Source organism: Gouania willdenowi, chromosome 4 (assembly GCF_900634775.1).
Source record: "Gouania willdenowi chromosome 4, fGouWil2.1, whole genome shotgun sequence".
NCBI lineage: Eukaryota > Metazoa > Chordata > Actinopteri > Blenniiformes > Gobiesocidae > Gouania > Gouania willdenowi.
This window is the reverse complement of record NC_041047.1, coordinates 37940678-37966719: the sequence shown is the minus strand read 5'-3', so window position 1 is coordinate 37966719 and position 26042 is coordinate 37940678. Positions and strand designations below refer to the sequence as shown.

Genomic DNA, 26042 nt, shown 5'->3' with positions numbered 1-26042 from the left:
CAGAACTCATCACTGTGAGCTCTATGATAAGCTTTACTGGCTACAGCCCAACAAAAGACAGCAATATCACTGGTTTCAATTTATTTTTAAATGTATCCATTTTTCCTTACCACCATATTTAAAATGTTATTTTGTTCAATTTTCCCCAACTTATCAATAGAGACTCTCCCAGTATTTAACTTTTATGGTTCCTCCCATCTGTAAAGAGGTTGGTTGGAGATCCTTCTGTTTTAAAGCTACCTCAGACGGGAACCATCTGCCCCCATCACTCAGGTCACTGACCACCTTAGGCTCCTTTAGAAGAGCTCTATATAGGTACTTAAAAACAGAATGTCAACACAGTCAATAGAAAGAAGGAGATTGATGTGTAATGTATAGCTTTGTTCATAAGCTATATGTGCCTTTGTGTGTATAGCTATGCTTATGTATGTGTATTGCTGTGTATGTATATGTATGCTCTATTTGAATATATTATGAATGTGGATCTATATAATGTAAATGTAGTTGTATATCTATGTATATGTTTAAACTGAGATGTGGGGTTGTGGGAGATTGTGGGTTGTGAGCAATACTGTGTTATTTGTCCTAATTAGTTATTTTACTTTCATATTGTGCTGTCTGTGAATTGGTATGTTTTTTGGGTCCCCCTCAAAAACGAGATGCTACATCTCAAGGGGTTTTCCTCAAATAAATTTCAAATTTCAAAGATCCAGTTTAAACCAGTGAATGATGTGGGTGTAAAATTAAGCGGCCATTAGTAAAGGTTTATTTTAAATATGCTGACATGGATTATCTCTCTGCAGCCCTTAATGTTCCGAGGTGAGGTGAATCTGAATGTGGACGAGAAGACGACGAGGGCATTCCGTGAACAAGGACGTCGCGAAATGAGGCCCAACGATCGGGAACCCAGAGGTTCACAAGTCATTGTGGGAAGCAAAATGATGCGTCAGCACAACGGTAGGAGACCACCATCACAAACAGGAAAAACCCCACCTGAGTTTTGTTAATGAAGATAAATATTCCTTTTAGCGTCTTAAGGAATATTTATCTTGTTTTTAACACAACAGAAATGACCCAGTGTGTAATTTCTCTTCTGCTTGTTGCTTTGACTGGCAGGTGGCAGAGATGGTGAACTTGGGGATACGGACTACAAGCGTATTGTTCGACATCCTGACAGTCACCAGCTCTTTGTTGGAAACATTGCACATGACATTGATGAGAGCGAGCTCAAGGAATTCTTCATGAGTAAGTTTTTTTTAAAACACCAGTAGTTTTACTAGTTTAAATAAAGATATACTTGGTACATGAGGTTAAAAAAAGAGAGACAAGTTGAACCAGTTACATTTTTGTAGTAAAATATTTTCCAAATTATTTGATTCAATGCCACCACATTTTGTTTCTAATAAATTGTTATTGAATTGTCCTGCTTCTGTGTTCCCACAGCATATGGAAATGTGGTGGAGCTGCGGATTAAAACCAGGGCTGTTGGTAGAAAGTTGCCCAACTTTGGATTCGTGGTCTTTGACGACTCTGATCCTGTTCAGAGAATCCTGGAGGCGAAGGTAGAAGGGATATTATCAAAATTCATGACCTACTTTTATTCACATGGTGGTGGTTTGGTTCTTGATTAAATTGGATGGTGTAGTTGGGATTGGCCAGCCTGGTGCATCAAATGTTTAAATCTATTCACTGTTTTACATTGAATTAATATTGTATCATGACATTTAAAATGTGATTTTTTTTTTTCCTAATGCTTTATTCTCCAGGAGTTAATCATTTTTGTGCGTGATTAAATCTTTTTTCCAGCTGTAAAATATCAGAAAATTCTAAACTGTAATACTTTTCATGTAGTTTGATTCACCAATGACAAATGACACAGCAATGCTTCAGGACAAGAAACATTAGCTCCAGTTTAAACCAGTGAATGATGTGGGTGGTGAATTAAGCGGCCATTAGTAAAGGTTTATTTTAAATATACTGACATGGATTATCTCTCTGCAGCCCTTAATGTTCCGAGGTGAGGTGAATCTGAATGTGGACGAGAAGACGACGAGGGCATTCCGTGAACGTTGCTAAATGAGGCGTAACGATCGAGGACCCGGAGGTTCACGAGAGAAGAAGAAAGATGCGTGAACATGACACCAAGGTGGCATGGCCCCTTAACTGATCATGGGCTCTGGAAGAGGCCGTGGTGGTCAGGGAGAAGGTCGCTTCACGACCCAGCACCACTGAAAAGAGCATTGCCAACAGAGTGGATGAAGTCTAATGTGATTTTTGATTGTTCTTGTTAAAGACATAAAAACTTCATCTAAAAAAATTATTATATAGTGTTTTTTTCCTTCTTTGCTTTGGTATGTGACCTAGCCTGTCAACCAGTTGTTTATGATATAGACAACACAAAAAATGAGCAAACAAATTTTGCTTTCAAGTGTTGAGCTGAGCTTCCTTCCCAGGTATCTCAAGAATTCATAAACTTTAGAAGGGACTGACGAGACTCCTAAACTCCAATAAAACAGACCATCATTTGGCGTAAAAGATTATATGCCTTGACTTAACTGGGGTGCTTCTCCATGAAGTCCCTCTGTTGCACATTTTATACGGTAGTTTGCTGCCCGTTACTGTTTGAAAATGGTGAGATGCAAAATTCATACAGCTCCAGGGAAAAGCCTTTTCCTTTTTTTCCTTTTGAGAGGCTTCAAAGTTGCATAATGCACTCATCAATATGCACTAATGACTACTTTTGTCATGTTACACTGACATCCTTCCTTGGAAAGCAGCTGGAGATACCGGTTTCTGTCTCAAAGCAATATGACCTACTGGGCGAGGCCTCAATCACAGCCTGTCTGCTGTCACCAATGTACTTTTCACATCTTTGACCTAAAAACTACACTTGATTACTGCTGGATAGACATGATGACAAGTGAATATACATATTTTTCCTTATTTGTAAAATGAAAGAGACCTTATAGGCTCCTCCCACTGATCACAGCCTGTTTTTTCTTCATCAGAGACCTGCTCCCATCTTGTAAAATTAATCCAACACTATTCTTGAAGTCAACGCGACATATTTTCTTTCTGCTAGAGCTGTTAGCGTCAAACGCCACTAAAAGCAGCACCCTCTGAGAATGCAAGGCATGATGGGTAATTGTGACATTGAGTCTTGTTTAAGGATGGACAGTCAACATGTGTATTAAATATGAAGCATTTTGAACTTTGGTTTTGAGAGCTGTAGGGGAACAAAGGGTGATTAATATTCAAAAATATTATTTTTTAATATGTTTGTTGTCAGAGGTGCCATCTAGAACTGAGTTTTAAGTGTCCTAGATCACCTTATTTTAATTAATTGTTACAGTTCCCTGTTTTTGTAGTGGGTTCTTGACGTCAGAATAGAGGTTTAATAAAAGTTTAAATGTCGATAAAAAGACAGCATTTACAATATGTACATGTTTATTTTACAGGCTATTAACATGATGATAAATTAGGCAGTTTCACAATTATTCACAGTTATTTTGACTCATTGGTGTGGAAGGGCAAAATTGGTTAATTATGTTTACAAATGCATTTACTCATAGACTTTATTCTTTTTAAGGCTTTAAGTTGTGACTTTTCATTTCTGCTGTCTCATGTTTTCTGCTCTCTTGTCGAGGTCAGCCACATGCTTCCCAAAACACATCTTATCCCTCAAGGCTAGACACAAAGGCACCCTTTTGGTGAGAGACACACACACACTCACATCGTCACACATACACATCCAATACACATCCATTTACACACATTCACATCATACACACACACACACACACACACGCACACACACACACACAAGTATTTGTACTAAAGTATTGGTTCACACTGACTGTGTGTGTGACTGTCCTCATATGCCAAACACTGGTCTCATACACCATGATCATGTAAACACAAAAAACACACAAGCCATAGTGAATCTTAGTCATACACAGAAGCAGTGAGTCAGCATTATTTCAGGTCATTTTAAAGCACTTCCTGTGTTTTAATCTTCACTGACACAGTGTACTGACAAACCTCTTTGACTAAGACTGTGGGACCCTTACCATAAAGTAGTTTATTCAAGTGTACTACAAGTATACCTTTTTATACTAAAACTGAGGCAGTATACTTGAAGTATACTTTTTATATTCTGTTTTATATACTTAAAAAAAGTATAGTGAAGTATACTTAGCTTATACTGAAAAGTATAAAGAATAGTCTAAGACTAAGTACAATAATACTTAGACTTACATTTTAATACGAAAGCTTATACTTGTACTATAAGTGTACTTATTTTATACTAAAACTGAAACAGCATACTTGAAATGTACTTTTTATATACTATGTTTTATATACTTAAAAAAAGTATAGTGAAGTATACTTAGCTTATACTGAAAAGTATAAAGAATAGTCTAAGACTAAGTACAATAATACTTAGACTTACATTTTAATACGAAAGCTTATACTTGTACTATAAGTGTACTTATTTTATACTAAAACTGAAACAGCGTACTTGAAATGTACTTTTTTATATACTATGTTTTATATACTTAAGAAAAGTATAATGAAGAATGCTTAGACTATTCTTTATGCTTTTCAGTAAAAGCTAAGACTAAGTACATTGAACTTAGACTTACACTTAAAGCTTATACTTGTACATTAGTATCCTTTTTTTTTTTTACTTATTTCTACCACAAAATATTACTATTTAGTATCTTGATCCAAGTACAGAAAAAGGTCAAGTCATTTTGCTTACATTTCATTTAGCAGAATAAAAAAGTTTTTCACTACACACATTTACTTTGAGATATAACCCTTGTTATAAACTTACATGTTCAACATCATATAGTGCTGGAGTTTAAAAGTTTACAGTAAATAGTTTGTGTGCTCAACTGCATTAACTTTATGTACCTTAAAAACATGTTCAAAAACAGAGAAACATTTGACTTGACATTATTGATCAAGTTTATTGTAGTCTAGTGAACGTACAGTAAGTAGACTGCAATGAGTTGACTTTAAGAAGCATATTTCAAGTATATAGATAGTATGCTACAAATATATTAAGCAAACCTCTAAGTATGCTTAAAGCATAACAAGTAAACTAGTAAAAAATATTGTAGTTTATTAAAGTATACTCTAAGTATACATTAATAAACTAAAATGTGGACAAAAAGTATATACTTAGTACACCAGTAGTATATAGATGAGTGTACTTGTCGACAGATGTACGCAGAGGCATGTGCACAGGTCTTGCAGTAAACAGTCACATGAACGACGAGTAAATAAATAACCGTGTCACATTTATAGTGCGGATCGGGCCACATTTTCTCATCCAAGTCTGACCCAACAGTAAAAAGCAGATTTTTTTTTTTTTTTTTTAATTGTGACCATCACCAGCCCTCCCTAAGGAAGGGTAAGAAATCTTTTATTATAGGGAGGATATAAAAAGGGAGAGCAGTGTTACACCTACAGTGGGGCAAAAAAGTATTTAGTCAGCCACCAATTGTGCAAGTTCTCCCACTTAAAATGATGACAGAGGTCTGTCATTTTCATCATAGGTACACTTCAACTGTGAGAGACAGAATGTGAAAAAAAAATCCAGGAATTCACATTGTAGGATTTTTAAAGAATTTATTTGTAAATTATGGTGGAAAATAAGTATTTGGTCACTTCAAACAAGAAAGAACTCTGGCTCTCACAGACCTGTAACTTCTTTAAGAAGCTCTTCTGTCCTCCACTCGTTACCTGTATTAATGGCACCTGTTTGAACTGGTTATCTGTATAAAAGACACCTGTCCACAACCTCAAACAGTCAGACTCCAAACTCCACTATGGCCAAGACCAAAGAGCTGTCGAAGGACACCAGGAAAAGAATTGTAGACCTGCACCAGACTGGGAAGAGTGAATCTACAATAGGCAAGCAGCTTGGTGTGAAAAAATCAACTGTGGGAGCAATTATCAGAAAATGGAAGACATACAAGACCACTGATAATCTCCCTCGATCTGGGTCTCCACGCAAGATCTCATCCCGTGGGGTCAAAATGATCATGAGAACGGTGAGCAAAAATCCCAGAACCACACGGGGGACCTGGTGAATGACCTGCAGAGAGCTGGGACCAAAGAAACAAAGGTTACCATCAGTAACACACTACGCCGACAGGGAATCAAATCCTGCAGTGCCAGACGTGTCCCCCTGCTTAAGCCAGTGCATGTCCAGGCCCGTCTGAAGTTTGCCAGAGAGCACATGGATGATACAGCAGAGGATTGGGAGAATGTCATGTGGTCAGATGAAACCAAAATAGAACTTTTTGGTATAAACTCAACTCGTCGTGTTTGGAGGAAGAAGAATACTGAGTTGCATCCCAAGAACACCATACCTACTGTGAAGCATGGGGGTGGAAACATCATGCTTTGGGGCTGTTTTTCTGCTAAGGGGACAGGACGACTGATCCGTGTTAAGGAAAGAATGAATGGGGCCATGTATTGTGAGATTTTGAGCCAAAACCTCCTTCCATCAGTGAGAGCTTTGAAGATGAAACGTGGCTGGGTCTTCCAGCATGACAATGATCCCAAACACACCACCCGGGCAACGAAGGAGTGGCTCCGTAAGAAGCATTTGAAAGTCCTGGAGTGACCTAGCCAGTCTCCAGACCTCAACCCCATAGAAAATCTGTGGAGGGAGTTGAAAGTCCGTGTTGCTCGGCGACAGCCCCAAAACATCACTGCTCTCGAGAAGATCTGCATGGAGGAATGGGCCAAAATACAAGCTACTGTGTGTGCAAACCTGGTAAAGACCTATAGTAATCGTTTGACCTCTGTTATTGCCAACAAAGGTTATATTACAAAGTATTGAGTTGAATTTTTGTTATTGACCAAATACTTATTTTCCACCATAATTTACAAATAAATTCTTTAAAAATCCTACAATGTGAATTCCTGGATTTTTTTTTCACATTCTGTCTCACAGTTGAAGTGTACCTATGATGAAAATTACAGACCTCTTTCATCATTTTAAGTGGGAGAACTTGCACAATTGGTGGCTGACTAAATACTTTTTTGCCCCACTGTAAGTGGAGTGGGAGGGGGAAGGGGGGGGGGGGGGGGGAAGGGAGCAGGGAGGAGAGACTAAAGGCAGGAAATAGAAAAGGTGGGGAAGAATAGACTGTTTTACAGTGAGGGTGAGATGTGAGGTTGTAGAATAAATTGTGCTTATTATGTTGTGTAATCCAGCCAGTATGGTGACAAGTGTGAAGCTTAGCTATAATGGTGGTGGCTGTGAACAGGGGGAATGAGTGAGTGGTAGTACCTAAAGCAGGAATTTGGGATTAACGTGTCTAAGGTTTAGCCCAGTATGAGTTTTATCCCACATCCCAAGGCGTGCCAGTGCATCGTATACCAGTATATGTGCAAAAAAAAAAACCCTACATCAAACGCAGGAACTGCCCTGGGCCCGCAGATGCAGCCAGGCCAGCAGAAAGAGCGGGGGCCAGGGAGCACCAGGCAACCCCCCGCGGCCGAGCAACCCCCCGGATGCCCCCAAGATCCCAGGCCGAGAGGCAGCCACCGCCCCCCACACACACATCTGAGGAAGCCCCAAGCAGCCGAGCACCCAGCGCATCCCCCCACCGACCCCAACCCCCAACCCCAAGGCCCCCCGCCAGCATCCAGCCCCCCCACCCACCCACACCCAAGCACCCAACCCCCCGAGGGAAGGGCCCAAAGAGCCCCCCGCCTGAGACCCCAGCAGAGGAGCCAAGGCCCCCGCCCAGCAGATGGCCAAAGCCGCGCAGAACGGGCAGCCGGTGGGCGCCCGCCGGTGGGCCCAGAGCCAGCAGGGTCTGGACCCCAGGCCAGAAAGACCCGGAAACGGAAGCAGCACCGAGAGCAGCGCCCCCAGGGACGACAACCATGCCCATAGTCGCCGAGGGCACCAAGGGGATGGTGCAAGCTGCCCCCCCCCCAGGCACACCGACCAGGCATTCCAGAGCGCGCCAGATCGCCTTTCCATGATGCCGCCCGCGCGATGCGCCCCAGACAGCCCCCGCCCCCACCACCAAAGGTTCCAGCCACACCGCAGAGCCCGGCTCACAGAGCGCCGCCCAAGCCGGAGCCACCCGGGGCCGCACCCGCAGGTATGGCAGGGCGCGGCCCGTACCACCCGCCCCGGAAGACCCCCGCCAGGACCGGCCCAGCCAGCCGGCCAGACCCCAAAGGGCACCACCGCAGGACAGGGAACCCCCAAGGGCGAGCCCCCAAGCCAGACCCCCGCGGGGGGCACGCCCAAGGGCCAGACCCCCGCGCACCCCCCCACCCCCAGCCCACGAACAGGCCACAACCCAACAAGACCGCACAGCCCCAGACGGCACAAAGACAGCTGCTCGGGTCCCGCCCCCCCCCGGCGCAAGAGCGACTGGCGGCCGCCAGGAGAGAGGGACCCCAACGGCACACAACCGATGCGGAGCAGCAGTCCCCAGCCAAAGGCGCAGAACCCACCCACCCGCCAGCCCGCAGATAGCAGGACAGACCTACCAAGTGGCCGATACCGACCTCAACCCCCGGAACAGCTAGAGCCGCCCCCCAGCAAAGAGTACCACCCCGGAGCGCCAAGCAACCCCGCCCCAACCCCAGCGCAGACGCCGGCACCCCCCAGCGCGCCCACCCCCCACACCGGCGAGGCAAGCCGCCCCAGAGCCACACGCCGTAAGGCACGCCCCCAAGGCAACCAGGAGACGAGACAAGCGCCAAGCCCCACCCGCAGGGAAGGGGCACCCCACGCCCCACCAGGCCAGCACTGCCCGGAGAGACCCCGCAAAGGGAGCCCCCAGCAACACTCCTCCACGCCCCCCAGAGACCCACCGCCACGCCCGACCGCACCCCCCGATCCCCACACGGTAGCCCAGCCATCAACAGAGGGGCCGGGCCCCCACCCGACAGGCCCAGATGTGTGAATTTACCCACCACCCTGTTATGGAAGTGCCTCTCCATTGGGGAATGGAGAGGCACTTCCCTATCCCCTGAGTGAATGCATGTGTTTAGTGAATGTATAAAGTGCTATTAAAAAAGGGTGGATGGAGGGGAGCGGTGCTCCCCATCCAGCCTATGTGTATATATGTGTATGTGGTGCAATAGCTCCGGAGGGTGGAAGTGGTGGTCCCACCCTCCAGGGGGTGGTGTGTTGAGGTGTAATTAAAATTGGAGGGATTAGTAGGGCAGCCAGAGGTGGGAGTGCCGCACCCGCGCCACTACTTAGTAGCCCCCCTCCACCCCCAGCCCCACCATCCAGCCCCCCAAGGGTTGGGTATGTGAGTATGGTGCAACAAGTGGGTGAGCCAGACCAGCTGGGAGTGAGTGATGTGAAGTGTCCATGTAGGAGGCCTGTCTGGTAGGAGCCCGGCACATTTTTTTTCTTAAAGAAATGACATAAGTACAGACCCTTTGCAAAAAATTAGAATATCATGAAAAAGTGTTTTGGTTTCCAAAGACCCATTCAAAAAGTTAAACTTTCATAGATTATAGATTCAGGGCATACAATTTTAACAATTTCAAGTATTTATTTGTTTAATTTTACATAATTTAGGCTTCCAGCTCATAAAACCCACAAAAACAGGATTTCAAAAAATTAGAATACTGTGAAGAAATCACCATTTATTTCTCAGTTTTTGCAGAAAAAAGAGGAAAAGAAGGACTGGACTGTTGGTCAGTGGTACATGGTTCTCTTTTCTGATGAAAGTAAACTGTGTCTTTTATTCAGGTATCAAGGTCCAAGTGTTTGGAGGAAGACGGGTGAGGAAGAGAACAGAACATTGCACCCAAAATCATGACTGACTGTGGATATTTCACACTGGACCTCAAACAGCTTGGGTTCTGTTTTTGTGTTTTTGTTTTTGAAGGGTCTGTACGTTTGTTAACTCACTCATCAAATATCTACTGTTATACTGTACAGATTCACAATATTTACTTTTTTTCCTCAATGACAAAAGGCATAACTTGAAAACATTGTGAAATTTGACACACGAGCAATATTTATACGTCCCCCAAAGTAAATGTATACAAAACAAGAGCAAAAACACATTAAAAAACACAAAGCATTAAAACATTGCAGAAAAATACAGAAAAAGACAAGAGAAAAACACAGAAAATACTACAAAAATGAACAAAGCGACAACAGTAATACACAAAATTACTCAGAAAAATATAGAAAATGACAATAAAATTACACAAAAATACTAGAAAAACACAAAAATGACTCTGCAAACCCACAGTACTAACAAATAAGCAAAACAACAACAGAAATAAACAAAAATTACTCCAAAAAAACACAAATTATAGAACACAGACAATATGACTTAAAAAAACATATAATAGATACAAAATATATTTTACAGGAAAAATACCCAAAAGGATTACAGAAATTCACAAAATGCCTGAAAACGAGTATGCCAACAACAAAAATACACAGAATATTGCTCATTATACTAAATGCTGACATGAATGTTGATCATGTGGCCCTCCGATCAAACAAATACATTTGTGTGGCCCCGCTGTTATAAAAGTTGCCTATTTCTGTTATACATCAATCGAATCAGCCAGACCTGGTCTAAAATACAGCTAAAATTAAAGCTGCGAGCAGCGTCTTAGGGTTCAAAGAAGTTGCCGGGGTTGGTAACCCAAGGTCGCATATCCCAATGTTGGGGATCGGGGTTCGGTCTGATCAAATTTGGTGCAAATTGGTAGAAAAACAGCTGACATATTGCATTTAAAATGTTTTAGCATTAGCATTAGCCTTGCAATAGCATTAACCTAGCAATAGCATTAGTGTGACAATAGCATTAGACAGCAATAGCTTTGTATTAGCATACATTTAGCATTAACGTTAAGGTAGCATTAGCATAAATCTAGCATTAACATTAAGTTAGCATTAACATTAACCTAGCATTAGCATTGGGCTAACATTAGCATTTGCCCATTAGCATTAGCCTAGTAATAACATTAACCTAGCAATAGCATTAACCTAGCAATAGCATTAGCCTAGAAATAGCATTAACCAAGCATTAGCATGAACCTAGCAATAGCATTCACCTAGCATTAACACTAGCTAGCAATAGCTTAGCATTAGCATGAACCTAGCAATAGCATTCACCTAGCATTAACATTAGCTAGCAATATCTTAGCATTAGTATGAACCTAACAATGGCATTAACGTAGCAATAACCTAGCATGAGTCTAGCAATAGCAATGATATTGTAGTAGAACACAAAAAACCAGTATAACTAGTAAAACCAATTAGAAGGCCTGTTTACCCAGTAGTATTAGTTAAAAACCCAGTATGAAGATAAAACCAGTTAAAAATTTTGATGCAAATCTTTTGAAAAATAACCAAGATACAGCATTTAGATGTGATGGCGTAGGATTTTCCAGTGACATTATAGGCCCCTCCCACTGATCACAGCCTGTTTCTTCTTCATCAACGACCTGCTCCCATCTTATAAGATTCATCCAACACTAATTTGAAGTCAACACGACATATCGTCTTTTTGCTAGAGCTGTTAGCGTCGGACGCCTCTAAAAGCGGCGCCCTCTGAGAACGCTGATGGGTATTTTTGACATTGTCTTATTTAGGGATAGACAGTCATCATGTGTATCAAATATGAGGCTGTTTGAACGTTGTAAATGAGAGTTATAGCAAGTTTTCTATTATAGCGTGCTAAATGGCGCCAGTCAAGAACGCAAGGCATGATGGGTAATGATCACTTTGAGTCTTGTTTAGGGATAGACAACCATCATGTGTGTCAAATATGAGGCTGTTTGAACAATGTAAATGAGAGTTATAGCGAGTTTTCTATTATGGCGTGCTAAATGGCGCCAGTCAAGAACGCAATGCATGATGGGTAGTTTTCACATTGATTCTTGTTTAGGGATGGACAGTCATCATGTGTATCAAATATGAGGCATTTTGAACTTTGTATTTTAGAGTTATATGCATTTTTCTATTATGGTGAGCCACAGTTACCGTAAATGGCGCCAGTAGAAAGCGCAAAGCATGATGGGAAATGTTTCAAGGCAGTCATGAATAGGCTTGGGCATTAGCTTAGCTTCTAGCTAAAGTGCTATAGCCAGGAACCTGTGATGACAGAATTAGCTTAGCAGCTAACTGCAGTGCTGGCTGGTTCACACTGGATTACAACCAGCTGATGATTTTCCCGCCTTGTGTGTATTATTGGCGGGAAATTGTGTGTATTTTTTCGCAAATGTGTGTAACTTGCAATGTCTCCTGCAGCCTCTGGGGGCGCTGTTAGACACACGTCATGGTCTCACAAACCTAACCTGCATTATGAGACCAATATGTGTGAAGCTCAGAAAGGAAGGGGGCGGGTCATAACATTATAACAACTATATTAACTGATTACACTATAAACTAAGTATTCACACATATATTTATAATGACTTTTACAATTAATATTCAATATTTAAAACATTATAAAGGTTTATGTTTACGAATGCTGGTGAGTAAACCTGAAAATTGGTCTTGTAAACCATGTATGCCTACACACACACACACACACGCACACACACACACAAATACACACACACACACACACACGCACACACACACACACACACACACGATACAATACGCTAATGTCCAGTTTACAAATGTAGTTGATCACCAGAGACTTGGACTGGTCACAGTCCATCCATCACTGATGTGTTGACATGTTGATGAAGGATAAGCATAATGCTTTTTTCCGTCGCCCTTTCCGGCATGCAGAAGGACAAAAAAAAAAAAAAAAAAAAAACAATGATGTGATTTTGCTCTGAATGTCAAATGAATTTCTGTGAATGCAACCATGTCGGAAATGAACTGAATAAATAAAATAAAAAAATAAAATAACCTCAGCACAGAAACTAGGCATGCATTAGAGCAGACAACGCCAGTCCTGAAGGGCTGCTGTCCTGTGTGTTTTTAGTCATCTTTCTGATTGCAGTGAGTGCTTCTGCAGAGGATGTGGTTACGTGTGGAACGAGGGAGGCATGCCTGTTAGAGACTGAAGGTGTTCTGTATGGGTTGGAGCAGTGTGGGAGTTAAACACAACGGTTCTCAAACTATGGCTTCACTGACACAGAAGTTTAGAATACATTTACATATACACATGGGTTACAACAGTGGTCCTCATCCTCTTTTCTGCCCGCAACCTCCAAAATAAAGGTCCCAGAGAGCGGGACCCCCACTGTAGCTGAAGGTGGTTGAACACAGACATGAACATTGAAAAACAGTCATGTGGAGACAGGACCATCTATAAGGGGGAATAAAGGGGAGAGATTTTTGGGGTTCATCCATAAAGTCAGTAAAATGATGTTTATTGTTCTATGAATCTGTGATAACCACATTTATTTATTCATCTGAATAATATCCACTGTTAACCAGGAAGTTTATTATTATCTGTGCCCTAGTATATAGTCATCTAAAAGATGTAAATCCTTGTTTTAATCAGAAACAAAATTTAAGTTTAAAGTGACCAAGAATGGTGGAAAGATGGTGAAATGGGATTTTAAAAACAACAGAAATTGGTGAAAAGTTGAAAATTAGATGAGAGTGGCCAAAAACAGATAGAAAAAGTGGTAAAAAGGGTTAAAAGTGTCAATATTGGCTTACAAGTACAAACAAACAATTTAAACTGGCAAATATTGGGCATGAAAAACTGTGAATGTAGCTAAATGGGCAAAAATAAGCAGGAAATATTGTGAAAAGAGGTTAATAGTGACAAAAATGGGTCAACATATGTGACATTAGGTGGAAAAGTGATGGAAAGGATTTATAAGTGCTGAAAATGGCTTGAAAGTGGAAAAAATGTGCAGAAAAGGCGTTAAAAGGAGCAAAAATGTGGCAAGAAAAAGTGATGAAAATATTTTAAAATATGGCAAGTTTGGTGTAGTTGCAGAAAAAAGGGTAAACATAAGAAAAAATGAGCTCAAATTGTTTATAAAATATTCTTAGTTTTTTAAAAGGCATCTGGCGACCCCCTCCCAATATCTTGCAACCCCAAGGCTAAGAACGCCTAGTTTAGAGAATGTCTAAACATTGTGCTCCCCTTCAATTAAATTCAGCCATTTTCCAAGAAAACTCCCTAAAAATACAAAATTACAAAATAAAAGTAGTAGTAGAATAAATTAGAATAAAATTCACATTTGCTTGTCGCCACATGTCTGACATTCAGGTGAGGAGGCCAACGTCAACAAAGAGGAGGCAACACAACAACACGTGAAGTCAACGTTTTAACAAGAACATCCTCCTTCGGTTGCGTGAGGCTCCTGCTGTTCGTCCATTTTGATGTCGATCACTGAGGACCAACATTAAGGAAGCTTCGCTGTGATGATGAGGACAGTGGTACGAGTTCAACAAAAAGGCTGCATTCACTTTCTGTTAGCTTTAGGAAGTCAAATTAATGTGGATCGTCTACCAAAACTGAACATTTTAGGGTTAGCGTGGGTGAGCATTAGCATTAGCGACTATCTTTGTAAAGAAAAACGAACAATATACGTCAAACAGCTCGATTACTATTACACATGCCTGATCTGACCTGCACTTTTAACACTTGATGGAACCACATCATCAAACTACGGCCCTGAATCCATTTCTGAATGACTTCAAATATTAAACATTACATTAGTTTAAAGTTAGGGAAATACAAGACTCACTATATGAGACCAAGACTTGCCCGAGACCAAAATCCACTGAGGCCAAGACAAGACCAAGACTTTTAGGAATTTTAAATAAATTTAAAAGACAAAAGCTAGGAGTCTACAACATACAAACATATCAAATCTTTACAAATTTGTTCAACCAAATTCAAAAAGTCCTTGTATTAAAAGCTACTGATAAGTTCATTATTTTAAATTTCTGTAAATGATTTCATTTATTTGTCAGGTGAATGAGACCTAAAGTAAGTGTTCAGATTCATTTCTGAAGAGAACTAAGATGGACTGATGTCCCAGTGTTTGCAGGTGTCGACACATAAGACACTGGACAAGATATCTAATCAGTGAGCTAACGCTAACGCTAAAAGTTACAATAAACGGGAACAGTTCACAGTGCTTCTCCTTACTCCTGAATCACATTAATGAAGTTGGAGGACAGTAATGACAAGTAGTGCTGGTCTCTACTGGAATTGATGGAACAGTCAGGCCAGTGTGAGTATGTTCTTGAGAACATTGAGACCACTGAGTGTTTGGATTTGAAATGACAAGTTATCTCGTCAATTGCACTGTAGCCTCTGTAAGAAAATAATAATTTTATTTCCGAATATGTAAATAGTACAAGGCTTCCTGATTGCTATTTAACAAATTAATAGCACAACATAATATAGAAATGAAGATTTTGAGGAAGCAAAAAAATAATGAAGCACAGAAAAAATAAATAAGTGACATATTCGAAAACAAGTGAGAAGAAGCATAGCTCTCACCCCTTTTTCTAAATGAAATTTATATATTAATATATATATATATATATATATATATATATTAATTAATTAATAATAATCACCAATAATCATTAATGACCATTATATCCACTATACCCATTTTGCAACACTGTTTTGTTAAAAGCTCAAAATGTTTCCATTCAGGCACCGATTTATTTTTACTAAATTGAGGCGGAACTTCCCCAGACAATCAATTTGAAATGTCATAACCACGTCACCAATGTGGAAAAATAAATATGTAATATATTCAATAATAATTAAACATTCAATATGAAAAATTTAATCAGAATTTGAGGTAAAACATTAAAAAAACATTTACAATTATCAGAAATCTGTTTAAAATAAGAGTTTTGATGTAAAAAGCACCAAATACAAGTGCAACAGTAAAAGTTGGGAGCAGTGCACGTATGTGTTCTCCAGCAGGGAGCAGGATGCAGATTTTTATTTTAAAAGTTGGACCATTCCACTCCAATTTTACTCCGGGGCCTCCATGCCTGACCCCCAAAGCAGTTTGTTTTCTCACTGGATCTGTATGATATAGAAAAGTATGTAATTGATTCAATTATTGTGAGAGGAAAAAAACTGAAACAGAACTCGTACTGACTGTGCCAGGACTAACACGGACAGACAGACAGACAGACAGTGTGGAGACTAACACAGACAGACAGACAGACAGACAGTATGGAGACTAGCACAGACAGACAGACAGACAGACAGTGTGGAGACTAACAGGGACAGACAGACAGACAGACAGTATGGAGACTAACACAGACAGACAGATGTTTGTTCAAAGTTCTCCTCTGTATGAGTTGAGATGTTATCTGTGATAATCTGTTTTAAATAAAATGTGAAAAATGTATTTTCACATTTTATTTCACACTTTTTATGTGATTGCTTCAACTACATTTTAACTAATAAAGGTTACGAAATGCATATGTTACACTTTACAATTAGGCTTAATGTTTATTCAGTCCATAGAAACACATTATTAACGTTTTGCTAATATAATAAGTAATGTATTAATTAATACTATGTAATGGATACATAAGAAAAACTAATTAATTAATAATAATAACTAATTGTATTATGTAACAATTACTAATGTTTAATAATGTATTAATTAACTCTGAGCAGTAGCCATTATATAACTGCTTATTTATGCATTTACTATTATGTTAATTAATGATAAGTAATACATTATAATGGATATTTAAACATTATTTAACTGTTAATGAATGCTTAATAATACATGAAAAAACGTTAAATGAGGGACCCTTGTTGTTAAGTGTTACCCATTTTTTTAAAGCACCTTTTGCTAACTAAATGGGCCAATGATATCATGTGACACAAACAACCAATGAGCTATGAGTTCTCTCATAAGGAAAACATCAAAGCATTTTCTGATGGCTTTCATGTATCATGAGTTCTTTTTTTATGTGTGTGATTTCATTGTAGATGTGTTCTCTTGGCTAACTAGGATAAAAGTCATTTACAGTAATCTTCACTTTCTGACACAACAGAGCTACATTAGTTCATCACTGAACAGTTTACTGTTGGTTACTCGTAATTTATTATTACAATATCTTTGTTTACATAGATAGATATTGTTCTTTCACAAGGTAAGTCAACAATCTTCTATGTTCATTTTGATATTTGGTGGCTGGCTAGCAGCTAGCTTCAGGTTAGCCTAATTGCCTAATTGTTCACCTGTGACATTTATATGTAACATTTATATTCAGATTTAATGTTTTGATTTAACATTTTGATTTAACATTCATGTTTATATTTAACCTTTAGACATTTAACATTGACGTATATTTACATGTTTTTTAAATGTGTTTTTTTGCCAAATGTTGCAAAAGTTTCTGTTTATTTCATTATTCGTAACTTAACACGTGGCGCCCCATAGAGACGGTTAATTTGAATGCATCTTAAAATGAGTCCTTGAACAAACATGACCTCTAACAGATCAAAATGCCGTCTAATGGGCTCAAAAACCTCACTAGCTTGCCCCCACATTTATGCATTTATGTTTTACAAAAAGTGCAAATTTATGCTGCCAGTCAGAACCCCAAATTTAGGTTTGTAGACTAATCTGTGATTGTACTGATGAGAAAAACAACAACAACCTACTTCTTTCCATAGACTCTATAATGATCTTTAATACAAAAAAAAATCCTCCAACCTTAATGATCAGTTATCCTATGATTATTGTTGTATTTGATTGGACTTGTTTTAGACTATTTGATGATGTCTGATGTCTTCCCCCCTCTCACTTGTTTCTTTTACAGCACCTAACATTGTTTACCAAAGAAACGAAGATGGAGAATCCAAGTCCACTGTTTTTAGGGCAAGAGTTTGTGAGGCAATATTATCTGCTGCTAAACAAAAATCCAGATATGATGCACAGGTAAATAAAGGCTTCAAATGCAATCATCAATTACCAGATTAAGTAATTAAAACGTTGTTGTTGTTTTGTTTTGTTTTTTAAATAGGTTATATAGGAGTAATTCTTCCTATGTTCATGGTGAATTTGATCCAAATGGAACCCTGGCTGAAGCTGTGTATGGACAAAAGGTAGGTTTGGCCAGATCTTGAATTAATTGTGATTCAATGTGTTTTATTATCACTGCTATGTTTAAACAAGAAGGTGTAAGATTTATAAATGATGAAAGTGGATTTTATTTTTGATTGTAAATTCTTTTTGTGCCTTTTTTGTCTTTTAGGAAATCTATGAGAAAATCAAGTCACTGCAGTTCAGTGAATGCCACACAAACATCAGGCACGTGGCTGCCCATGCCATTCTGAATGATGGAATTGTTGTACAGGTGCTTGGAGACTTGTCCAACAGTGGCCAACCAATGAGGACGTTCAGGCAGACGCTTGTTCTTGTTCCAGAAGTGAGTATTTTTATGCACAATTTTGTTCACCTGAAAAATAATCTAGTTCCATTCTGGTTTTACACAACATTTATCAATGTGGTCATTTTATTTCTGACTGAACAGTGGAATTTTGTGTGAGAAATCCAATGCCCTGTCTATACAGCTTGACAATGGTTGGAAAGAGAAGCCATAGTTAATCAAATATACTAGAGCACGCTAGAAGAAATAAGGCTTCAATTAATCTATTGATCACTGTGTGGATTAAGTAGACCAATGGGACTGGTGACGTCAGTGGTCATGGGGTCATTTGTGATAAACAAGTTGGATTGTAACTATTCATTTTAACATTTGTACTATGAATTTTTTCAGAGTTCGGTTGACAAAAAGTTCTATATTCTCAACAACATCTTCTGCTATGAGGATGAAGTGTTTGAAAACTCTGATGCAGTGCTTGATGAAGGTAAGATGCTCATTATTATTTTTTTAATTATCCCTAATGTTTAATTTCAGCGTGTTACACTCGTTTTCCTCATTCCTGTTCTTAAAATCAGAGGTAGATGGTGTTCCTTCAGAATTACAAACAGGAAAACCCCACCTGAGTTTGTTAAAGGTGCAGCACGCAATTCGCAGATCCATCTCTCCCCCTCCCTCCCCGCTGCACTCTTGCCCTGCCTCCAAACTTTCTAAAGTCCCTCTTTCAGAAGAGCTAACAAGCTAACGTTAGCCAGACAGCAACATCACAGTAATATAACATGCTCTGATAAAATCATATTACTGCAGCGCTTCTCTCTCTCAATGTGCGCAAACCTCAACAGCAGCAGCAACAACACAGTGTCACTTACAGCAGCTCACGTGGAGGCTGCTGCGCGCACATGAACAAACACATTCACCACAGATTTCTAGTCTAACAAACATAATGTAAATCAAGCAGCAGTAATTATCTTTCAAGAAGAAAAGTCAGCAATTCCATCTTCTACTCCTCCAGACCATACACTGTAAAAAAGACGGCGCTCCAGCCCCAGGAAAGGGGCGGGGACTGTGAGCAACGGCTGTCAGACAGTCCATTGATTGGTTCTTTTTGTTCAGTCGCGGTGCATTCTGGCAATCTGCCAAAGGCTGCAGGAGCAGCAGGGGGGGCTCAATGAGTCTGTTTTTTCACACAAACTACTAGTTTGATGTAAAGCTGTCCTTACATAGTGACACCTTTAGCTAATATGACAAAAAGTCACTTTTATAGGAGTTGCAGACTGTACCTTTAATGAAAATAAATATTCCTTAAGATGCAAAAAGGAATATTTATCTTGTTTTTAACACAACAGAAATGACCCAGTGTGTAATTTCTCTTCTGCTTGTTGCTTTGACTGGCAGGTGGCAGAGATGGTGAACTTGGGGATACGGACTACAGGCGTATTGTTCGACATCCTGACAGTCACCAGCTCTTTGTTGGAAACATTCCACATGACATTGATGAGAGCGAGCTCAAGGAATTCTTCATGAGTAGGTTTTTTGTAAAACACCAGTAGTTTTACTAGTTTAAATAAAGATATACTTTGTACATGAGGTTAAAAAAAGAGAGATAAGTTGAACCAATAATTTCCAAATTATTTGATTCAATGCCACCACATTTTGGTACTAATAAACTGTTATTGAATTGTCCTGCTTCTGTGTTCCCACAGCATATGGAAATGTGGTGAAGCTGCGGATTAAAACCAGGGGTGTTGGTAGAAAGTTGCCCAACTTTGGATTCGTGGTCTTTGACGACTCTGATCCTGTTCAGAGAATCCTGGAGGCGAAGGTAGAAGGGATATTATCAAAATTCATGACCTACTTTCATTCACATGGTGGTGGTTTGGTTCTTGATTAAATTGGATGGTGTAGTTGGGATTGGCCAGCCTGGTGCATCAAATGTTTAAATCTATTCACTGTTTTACATTGAATTAATATTGTATCATGACATTTAAAATGTGATTTTTTTTCCTAATGCTTTATTCTCCAGGAGTTGATCATTCTTGTGCGTGATTAAATCTTTTTCCAGCTGTAAAATATCAGAAAATATTAAACTGTAGTACATTTCATGTAGTTTGATTCACCAATGACAAATGACACAGCAATGCTTCAGGACAAGAAACATTAGCTCCAGTTTAAACCAGTGAATATGTGGGTGTAAAATTAAGCGGCCATATGTAAAGGTTTATTTTAAATATACTGACATGGATTATCTCTCTGCAGCCCTTAATGTTCCGATGTGAGGTGAATCTGAATGTGGACGAGAAGACGACGAGGGCATTCCGTGAACGTGGACGTCGCGAAATGAGGCCCAACGATCGGGAACCCAGAGGTTCACAAGTCATTGTGGGAAGCAAAATGATGCGTCAGCACAACGGTAGGAGACCACCATCACAAACAGGAAAAACCCCACCTGAGTTTTGTTAATGAAGATAAATATTCCTTTTAGCGTCTTAAGGAATATTTATCTTGTTTTTAACACAACAGAAATGACCCAGTGTGTAATTTCTCTTCTGCTTGTTGCTTTGACTGGCAGGTGGCAGAGATGGTGAACTTGGGGATACGGACTACAAGCGTATTGTTCGACATCCTGACAGTCACCAGCTCTTTGTTGGAAACATTCCACATGACATTGATGAGAGCGAGCTCAAGGAATTCTTCATGAGTAAGTTTTTTGTAAAACACCAGTAGTTTTACTAGTTTAAATAAAATTATACTTGGTACATGAGGTTAAAAAAAGAGAGACAAGTTGAACCAGTTACATTTTTGTAGTAAAATATTTTCCAAATTATTTGATTCAATGCCACCACATTTTGGTACTAATAAACTGTTATTGAATTGTCCTGCTTCTGTGTTCCCACAGCATATGGAAATGTGGTGAAGTTGCGGATTATCAACAGGGGTGTTGGTAGAAAGTTGCCCAACTTTGGATTCGTGGTCTTTGACGACTCTGATCCTGTTCAGAGAATCCTGGAGGCGAAGGTAGAAGGGATATTATCAAAATTCATGACCTACTTTCATTCACATGGTGGTGGTTTGGTTCTTGATTAAATTGGATGGTGTAGTTGGGATTGGCCAGCCTGGTGCATCAAATGTTTAAATCTATTCACTGTTTTACATTGAATTAATATTGTAACATGACATTTAAAATGTGATTTTTTTTTCCTAATGCTTTATTCTCCAGGAGTTGATCATTCTTGTGCGTGATTAAATCTTTTTTCCAGCTGTAAAATATCAGAAAATATTAAATTGTAGTACATTACAAAATGTTCATGTTACAAATCATCATTAATATATAAAACAGTTTTACACAGAACGATTGATAAGCTGCAGCTGAAGTTAATCATGTTTTAGAAATCTGCTGAGTCAGTTTGACACACCAATGACAAATGACACAGCAATGCTTCAGGACAGGAAAAATTAGTGCCACCCACTCTGATTATTCAGCTTCTTTTAGTCCTTTAAACCCAGTTGATTCCTCATTTTCCTTTACTTGAATTCAATGATCTGATGTACTTCAAGCCATCTCTGAGTTAAAAAATAGTCGTGCTGGTCCAGATGGCTTGGAAGCCAAATTTCTTCAGCTTGGATCCAGTATTTTAATGTATCCATTAACTGATCTGTTCAACATGTCCTTAGACACCAATTTTATTCCACTTATCTGGAAAACAGTAAGAGTGACTCCGATATTCAAGGGATGAGATCACACTGATTTAAGTAATTTTCGTCCAATTTCTCTAATCTGTACAGTTTCAAAAATATTAGAAAGAATAATTTTTCAACAATTATATGAATATCTCAATCATTGCAATATTTTATCTCCTTTTCAATCAGGCTTCCGCTCTGGATACTCCACAACAACAGCTTTAGTTAAATTTACTAATGATGTGATCTCCTCCTTTGATCATAACCAATACACAGGTGCTATATTTCTTGACCTGTCAAAAGCCTTTGATCTGGTAGACCACTACTTACTATTGGATAAACTTTATGCAATAGGTCTTAACAGGAATGCCCGCTTATGGTTTAATGCTTATCTCCATAACAGACGTCATATTGTAGTTTTTAAAGATTCACAATCTGGTCATTGTCTCGTGGAAAAAGGTGTGCCACAGGGTTCTACTCTTGGTCCTCTTTTATTTTCCATCTTTATTAATGATCTCCCTCAAGTGTGTAAACATTGCAAATTTAATTTATATGCAGATGATACTGCACTTTATTTTTCAGATTCTAAATTGTCTCAACTTCAAATCAAATTACAGACAGATTTCAACTTAATCCTATACTGGCTAAAAATACATTTCCTAAAACTCAATATGAAAAAACATTTTGTATGCTTTTTGGGACTCGCCATTTACTCCAAGTTGATGACTTAAATATCAATTTTGAAAATGGCTCCCCAATGACAAAGAAGACCTCTGGCAAGTATCTTGGATTGTGTCTGGACCCCAGTTAAACTTTAAATCGCATATTGATTATGTATTAAAAAGCACGTATTCTTGTTTAATGCCTCTCTATCAGTCCTCAAACTGTTTTACTTTACAAGTAAAAAGAAAATAATCTCTCATCTTATTCTACCCATAATTGACTATGCAATTATGGGCAGGATCCATCCATTTTCATACCCTCTATGCAGATATAGTTTATCAAAATACACATAACATCCATCTAAATTCACTTAATGTTATGTTCAACTCTTTGTGTAGATTTATTTTAAAATGTCCATACAGAACTCATCACTGTGAGCTCTATGATAAGCTTTACTGGCTACAGCCCAACAAAAGACAGCAATATCACTGGTTTCAATTTATTTTTAAATGTATCCATTTTTCCTTACCACCATATTTAAAATGTTATTTTGTTCAATTTTCCCCAACTTATCAATAGAGACTCTCCCAGTATTTAACTTTTATGGTTCCTCCCATCTGTAAAGAGGTTGGTTGGAGATCCTTCTGTTTTAAAGCTACCTCAGACGGGAACCATCTGCCCCCATCACTCAGGTCACTGACCACCTTAGGCTCCTTTAGAACAGCTCTATATAGGTACTTAAAAACAGAATGTCAACACAGTCAATAGAAAGAAGGAGATTGATGTGTAATGTATAGCTTTGTTCATAAGCTATATGTGCCTTTGTGTGTATAGCTATGCTTATGTATGTGTATTGCTGTGTATGTTATATGTATGCTCTATTTGAATATATTATGAATGTGGATCTATATAATGTAAATGTAGTTGTATATCTATGTATATGTTTAAACTGAGATGTGGGGTTGTGGGAGATTGTGGGTTGTGAGCAATACTGTGTTATTTGTCCTAATTAGTTATTTTACTTTCATATTGTGCCGTCTGTGAATTGGTATGTTTTTTGGGTCCCCCTCAAAAACGAGATGCTACATCTCAAGGGGTTTTCCTCAAATAAATTTCAAAGCTCCAGTTTAAACCAGTGAATGATGTGGGTGTAAAATTAAGCGGCCATTAGTAAAGGTTTATTTTAAATATACTGACATGGATTATCTCTCTGCAGCCCTTAATGTTCCGAGGTGAGGTGAATCTGAATGTGGACGAGAAGACGACGAGGGCATTCCGTGAACAAGGACGTCGCGAAATGAGGCCCAACGATCGGGAACCCAGAGGTTCACAAGTCATTGTGGGAAGCAAAATGATGCGTCAGCACAACGGTAGGAGACCACCATCACAAACAGGAAAAACCCCACCTGAGTTTTGTTAATGAAGATAAATATTCCTTTTAGCGTCTTAAGGAATATTTATCTTGTTTTTAACACAACAGAAATGACCCAGTGTGTAATTTCTCTTCCTCTTGTTGCTTTGACTGGCAGGTGGCAGAGATGGTGAACTTGGGGATACGGACTACAAGCGTATTGTTCGACATCCTGACAGTCACCAGCTCTTTGTTGGAAACATTGCACATGACATTGATGAGAGCGAGCTCAAGGAATTCTTCATGAGTAAGTTTTTTTTAAAACACCAGTAGTTTTACTAGTTTAAATAAAGATATACTTGGTACATGAGGTTAAAAAAAGAGAGACAAGTTGAACCAGTTACATTTTTGTAGTAAAATATTTTCCAAATTATTTGATTCAATGCCACCACATTTTGTTTCTAATAAATTGTTATTGAATTGTCCTGCTTCTGTGTTCCCACAGCATATGGAAATGTGGTGGAGCTGCGGATTAAAACCAGGGCTGTTGGTAGAAAGTTGCCCAACTTTGGATTCGTGGTCTTTGACGACTCTGATCCTGTTCAGAGAATCCTGGAGGCGAAGGTAGAAGGGATATTATCAAAATTCATGACCTACTTTTATTCACATGGTGGTGGTTTGGTTCTTGATTAAATTGGATGGTGTAGTTGGGATTGGCCAGCCTGGTGCATCAAATGTTTAAATCTATTCACTGTTTTACATTGAATTAATATTGTATCATGACATTTAAAATGTGATTTTTTTTTTTCCTAATGCTTTATTCTCCAGGAGTTGATCATTTTTGTGCGTGATTAAATCTTTTTTCCAGCTGTAAAATATCAGAAAATTCTAAACTGTAATACTTTTCATGTAGTTTGATTCACCAATGACAAATGACACAGCAATGCTTCAGGACAAGAAACATTAGCTCCAGTTTAAACCAGTGAATGATGTGGGTGGTGAATTAAGCGGCCATATGTAAAGGTTTATTTTAAATATACTGACATGGATTATCTCTCTGCAGCCCTTAATGTTCCGAGGTGAGGTGAATCTGAATGTGGACGAGAAGACGACGAGGGCATTCCGTGAACGTTGCTAAATGAGGCGTAACGATCGAGGACCCGGAGGTTCACGAGAGAAGAAGAAAGATGCGTGAACATGACACCAAGGTGGCATGGCCCCTTAACTGATCATGGGCTCTGGAAGAGGCCGTGGTGGTCAGGGAGAATGTCGCTTCACGACCCAGCACCACTGAAAAGAGCATTGCCAACAGAGTGGATGAAGTCTAATGTGATTTTTGATTGTTCTTGTTAAAGACATAAAAACTTCATCTAAAAAAATTATTATATAGTGTTTTTTTTCCTTCTTTGCTTTGGTATGTGACCTAGCCTGTCAACCAGTTGTTTATGATATAGACAACACAAAAAATGAGCAAACAAATTTTGCTTTCAAGTCTTGAGCTGAGCTTCCTTCCCAGGTATCTCAAGAATTCATAAACTTTAGAAGGGACTGACGAGACTCCTAAACTCCAATAAAACAGACCATCATTTGGGGTAAAAGATTATATGCCTTGACTTAACTGGGGTGCTTCTCCATGAAGTCCCTCTGTTGCACATTTTATACGGTAGTTTGCTGCCCGTTACTGTTTGAAAATGGTGAGATGCAAAATTCATACAGCTCCAGGGAAAAGCCTTTTCCTTTTTTTCCTTTTGAGAGGCTTCAAAGTTGCATAATGCACTCATCAATATGCACTAATGACTACTTTTGTCATGTTACACTGACATCCTTCCTTGGAAAGCAGCTGGAGATACCGGTTTCTGTCTCAAAGCAATATGACCTACTGGGCGAGGCCTCAATCACAGCCTGTCTGCTGTCACCAATGTACTTTTCACATCTTTGACCTAAAAACTACACTTGATTACTGCTGGATAGACATGATGACAAGTGAATATACATATTTTTCCTTATTTG

General features: G+C 39.2%; 1 protein-coding gene across 5 annotated transcripts in view; it reads left to right on the top strand.

Annotated features, from left to right (window-relative positions):
• Nucleotides 1–25339, top strand: part of LOC114462116 (ras GTPase-activating protein-binding protein 2-like) — a 34763-nt gene extending 9424 nt beyond the window's left edge. For 2 of the 5 annotated variants that reach the window (XM_028444764.1, XM_028444765.1), the window contains exons 14-23: nt 804–957; nt 19736–19864; nt 20044–20162; nt 20597–20750; nt 20910–21038; nt 21237–21355; nt 23898–24051; nt 24211–24339; nt 24538–24656; nt 25096–25339. In XM_028444764.1, coding sequence (XP_028300565.1) covers nt 804–957; nt 19736–19864; nt 20044–20162; nt 20597–20750; nt 20910–21038; nt 21237–21355; nt 23898–24051; nt 24211–24339; nt 24538–24656; nt 25096–25170 — 1281 coding nt within the window. In that variant the 3' untranslated portion in view covers nt 25171–25339. The remainder of the gene's footprint in view (nt 1–803; nt 958–19735; nt 19865–20043; nt 20163–20596; nt 20751–20909; nt 21039–21236; nt 21356–23897; nt 24052–24210; nt 24340–24537; nt 24657–25095) is intronic. The other 3 variants (XM_028444768.1, XM_028444766.1, XM_028444769.1) reach the window with 3 other exon arrangements.
• Nucleotides 25340–26042: the final 703 nt, after the last annotated feature.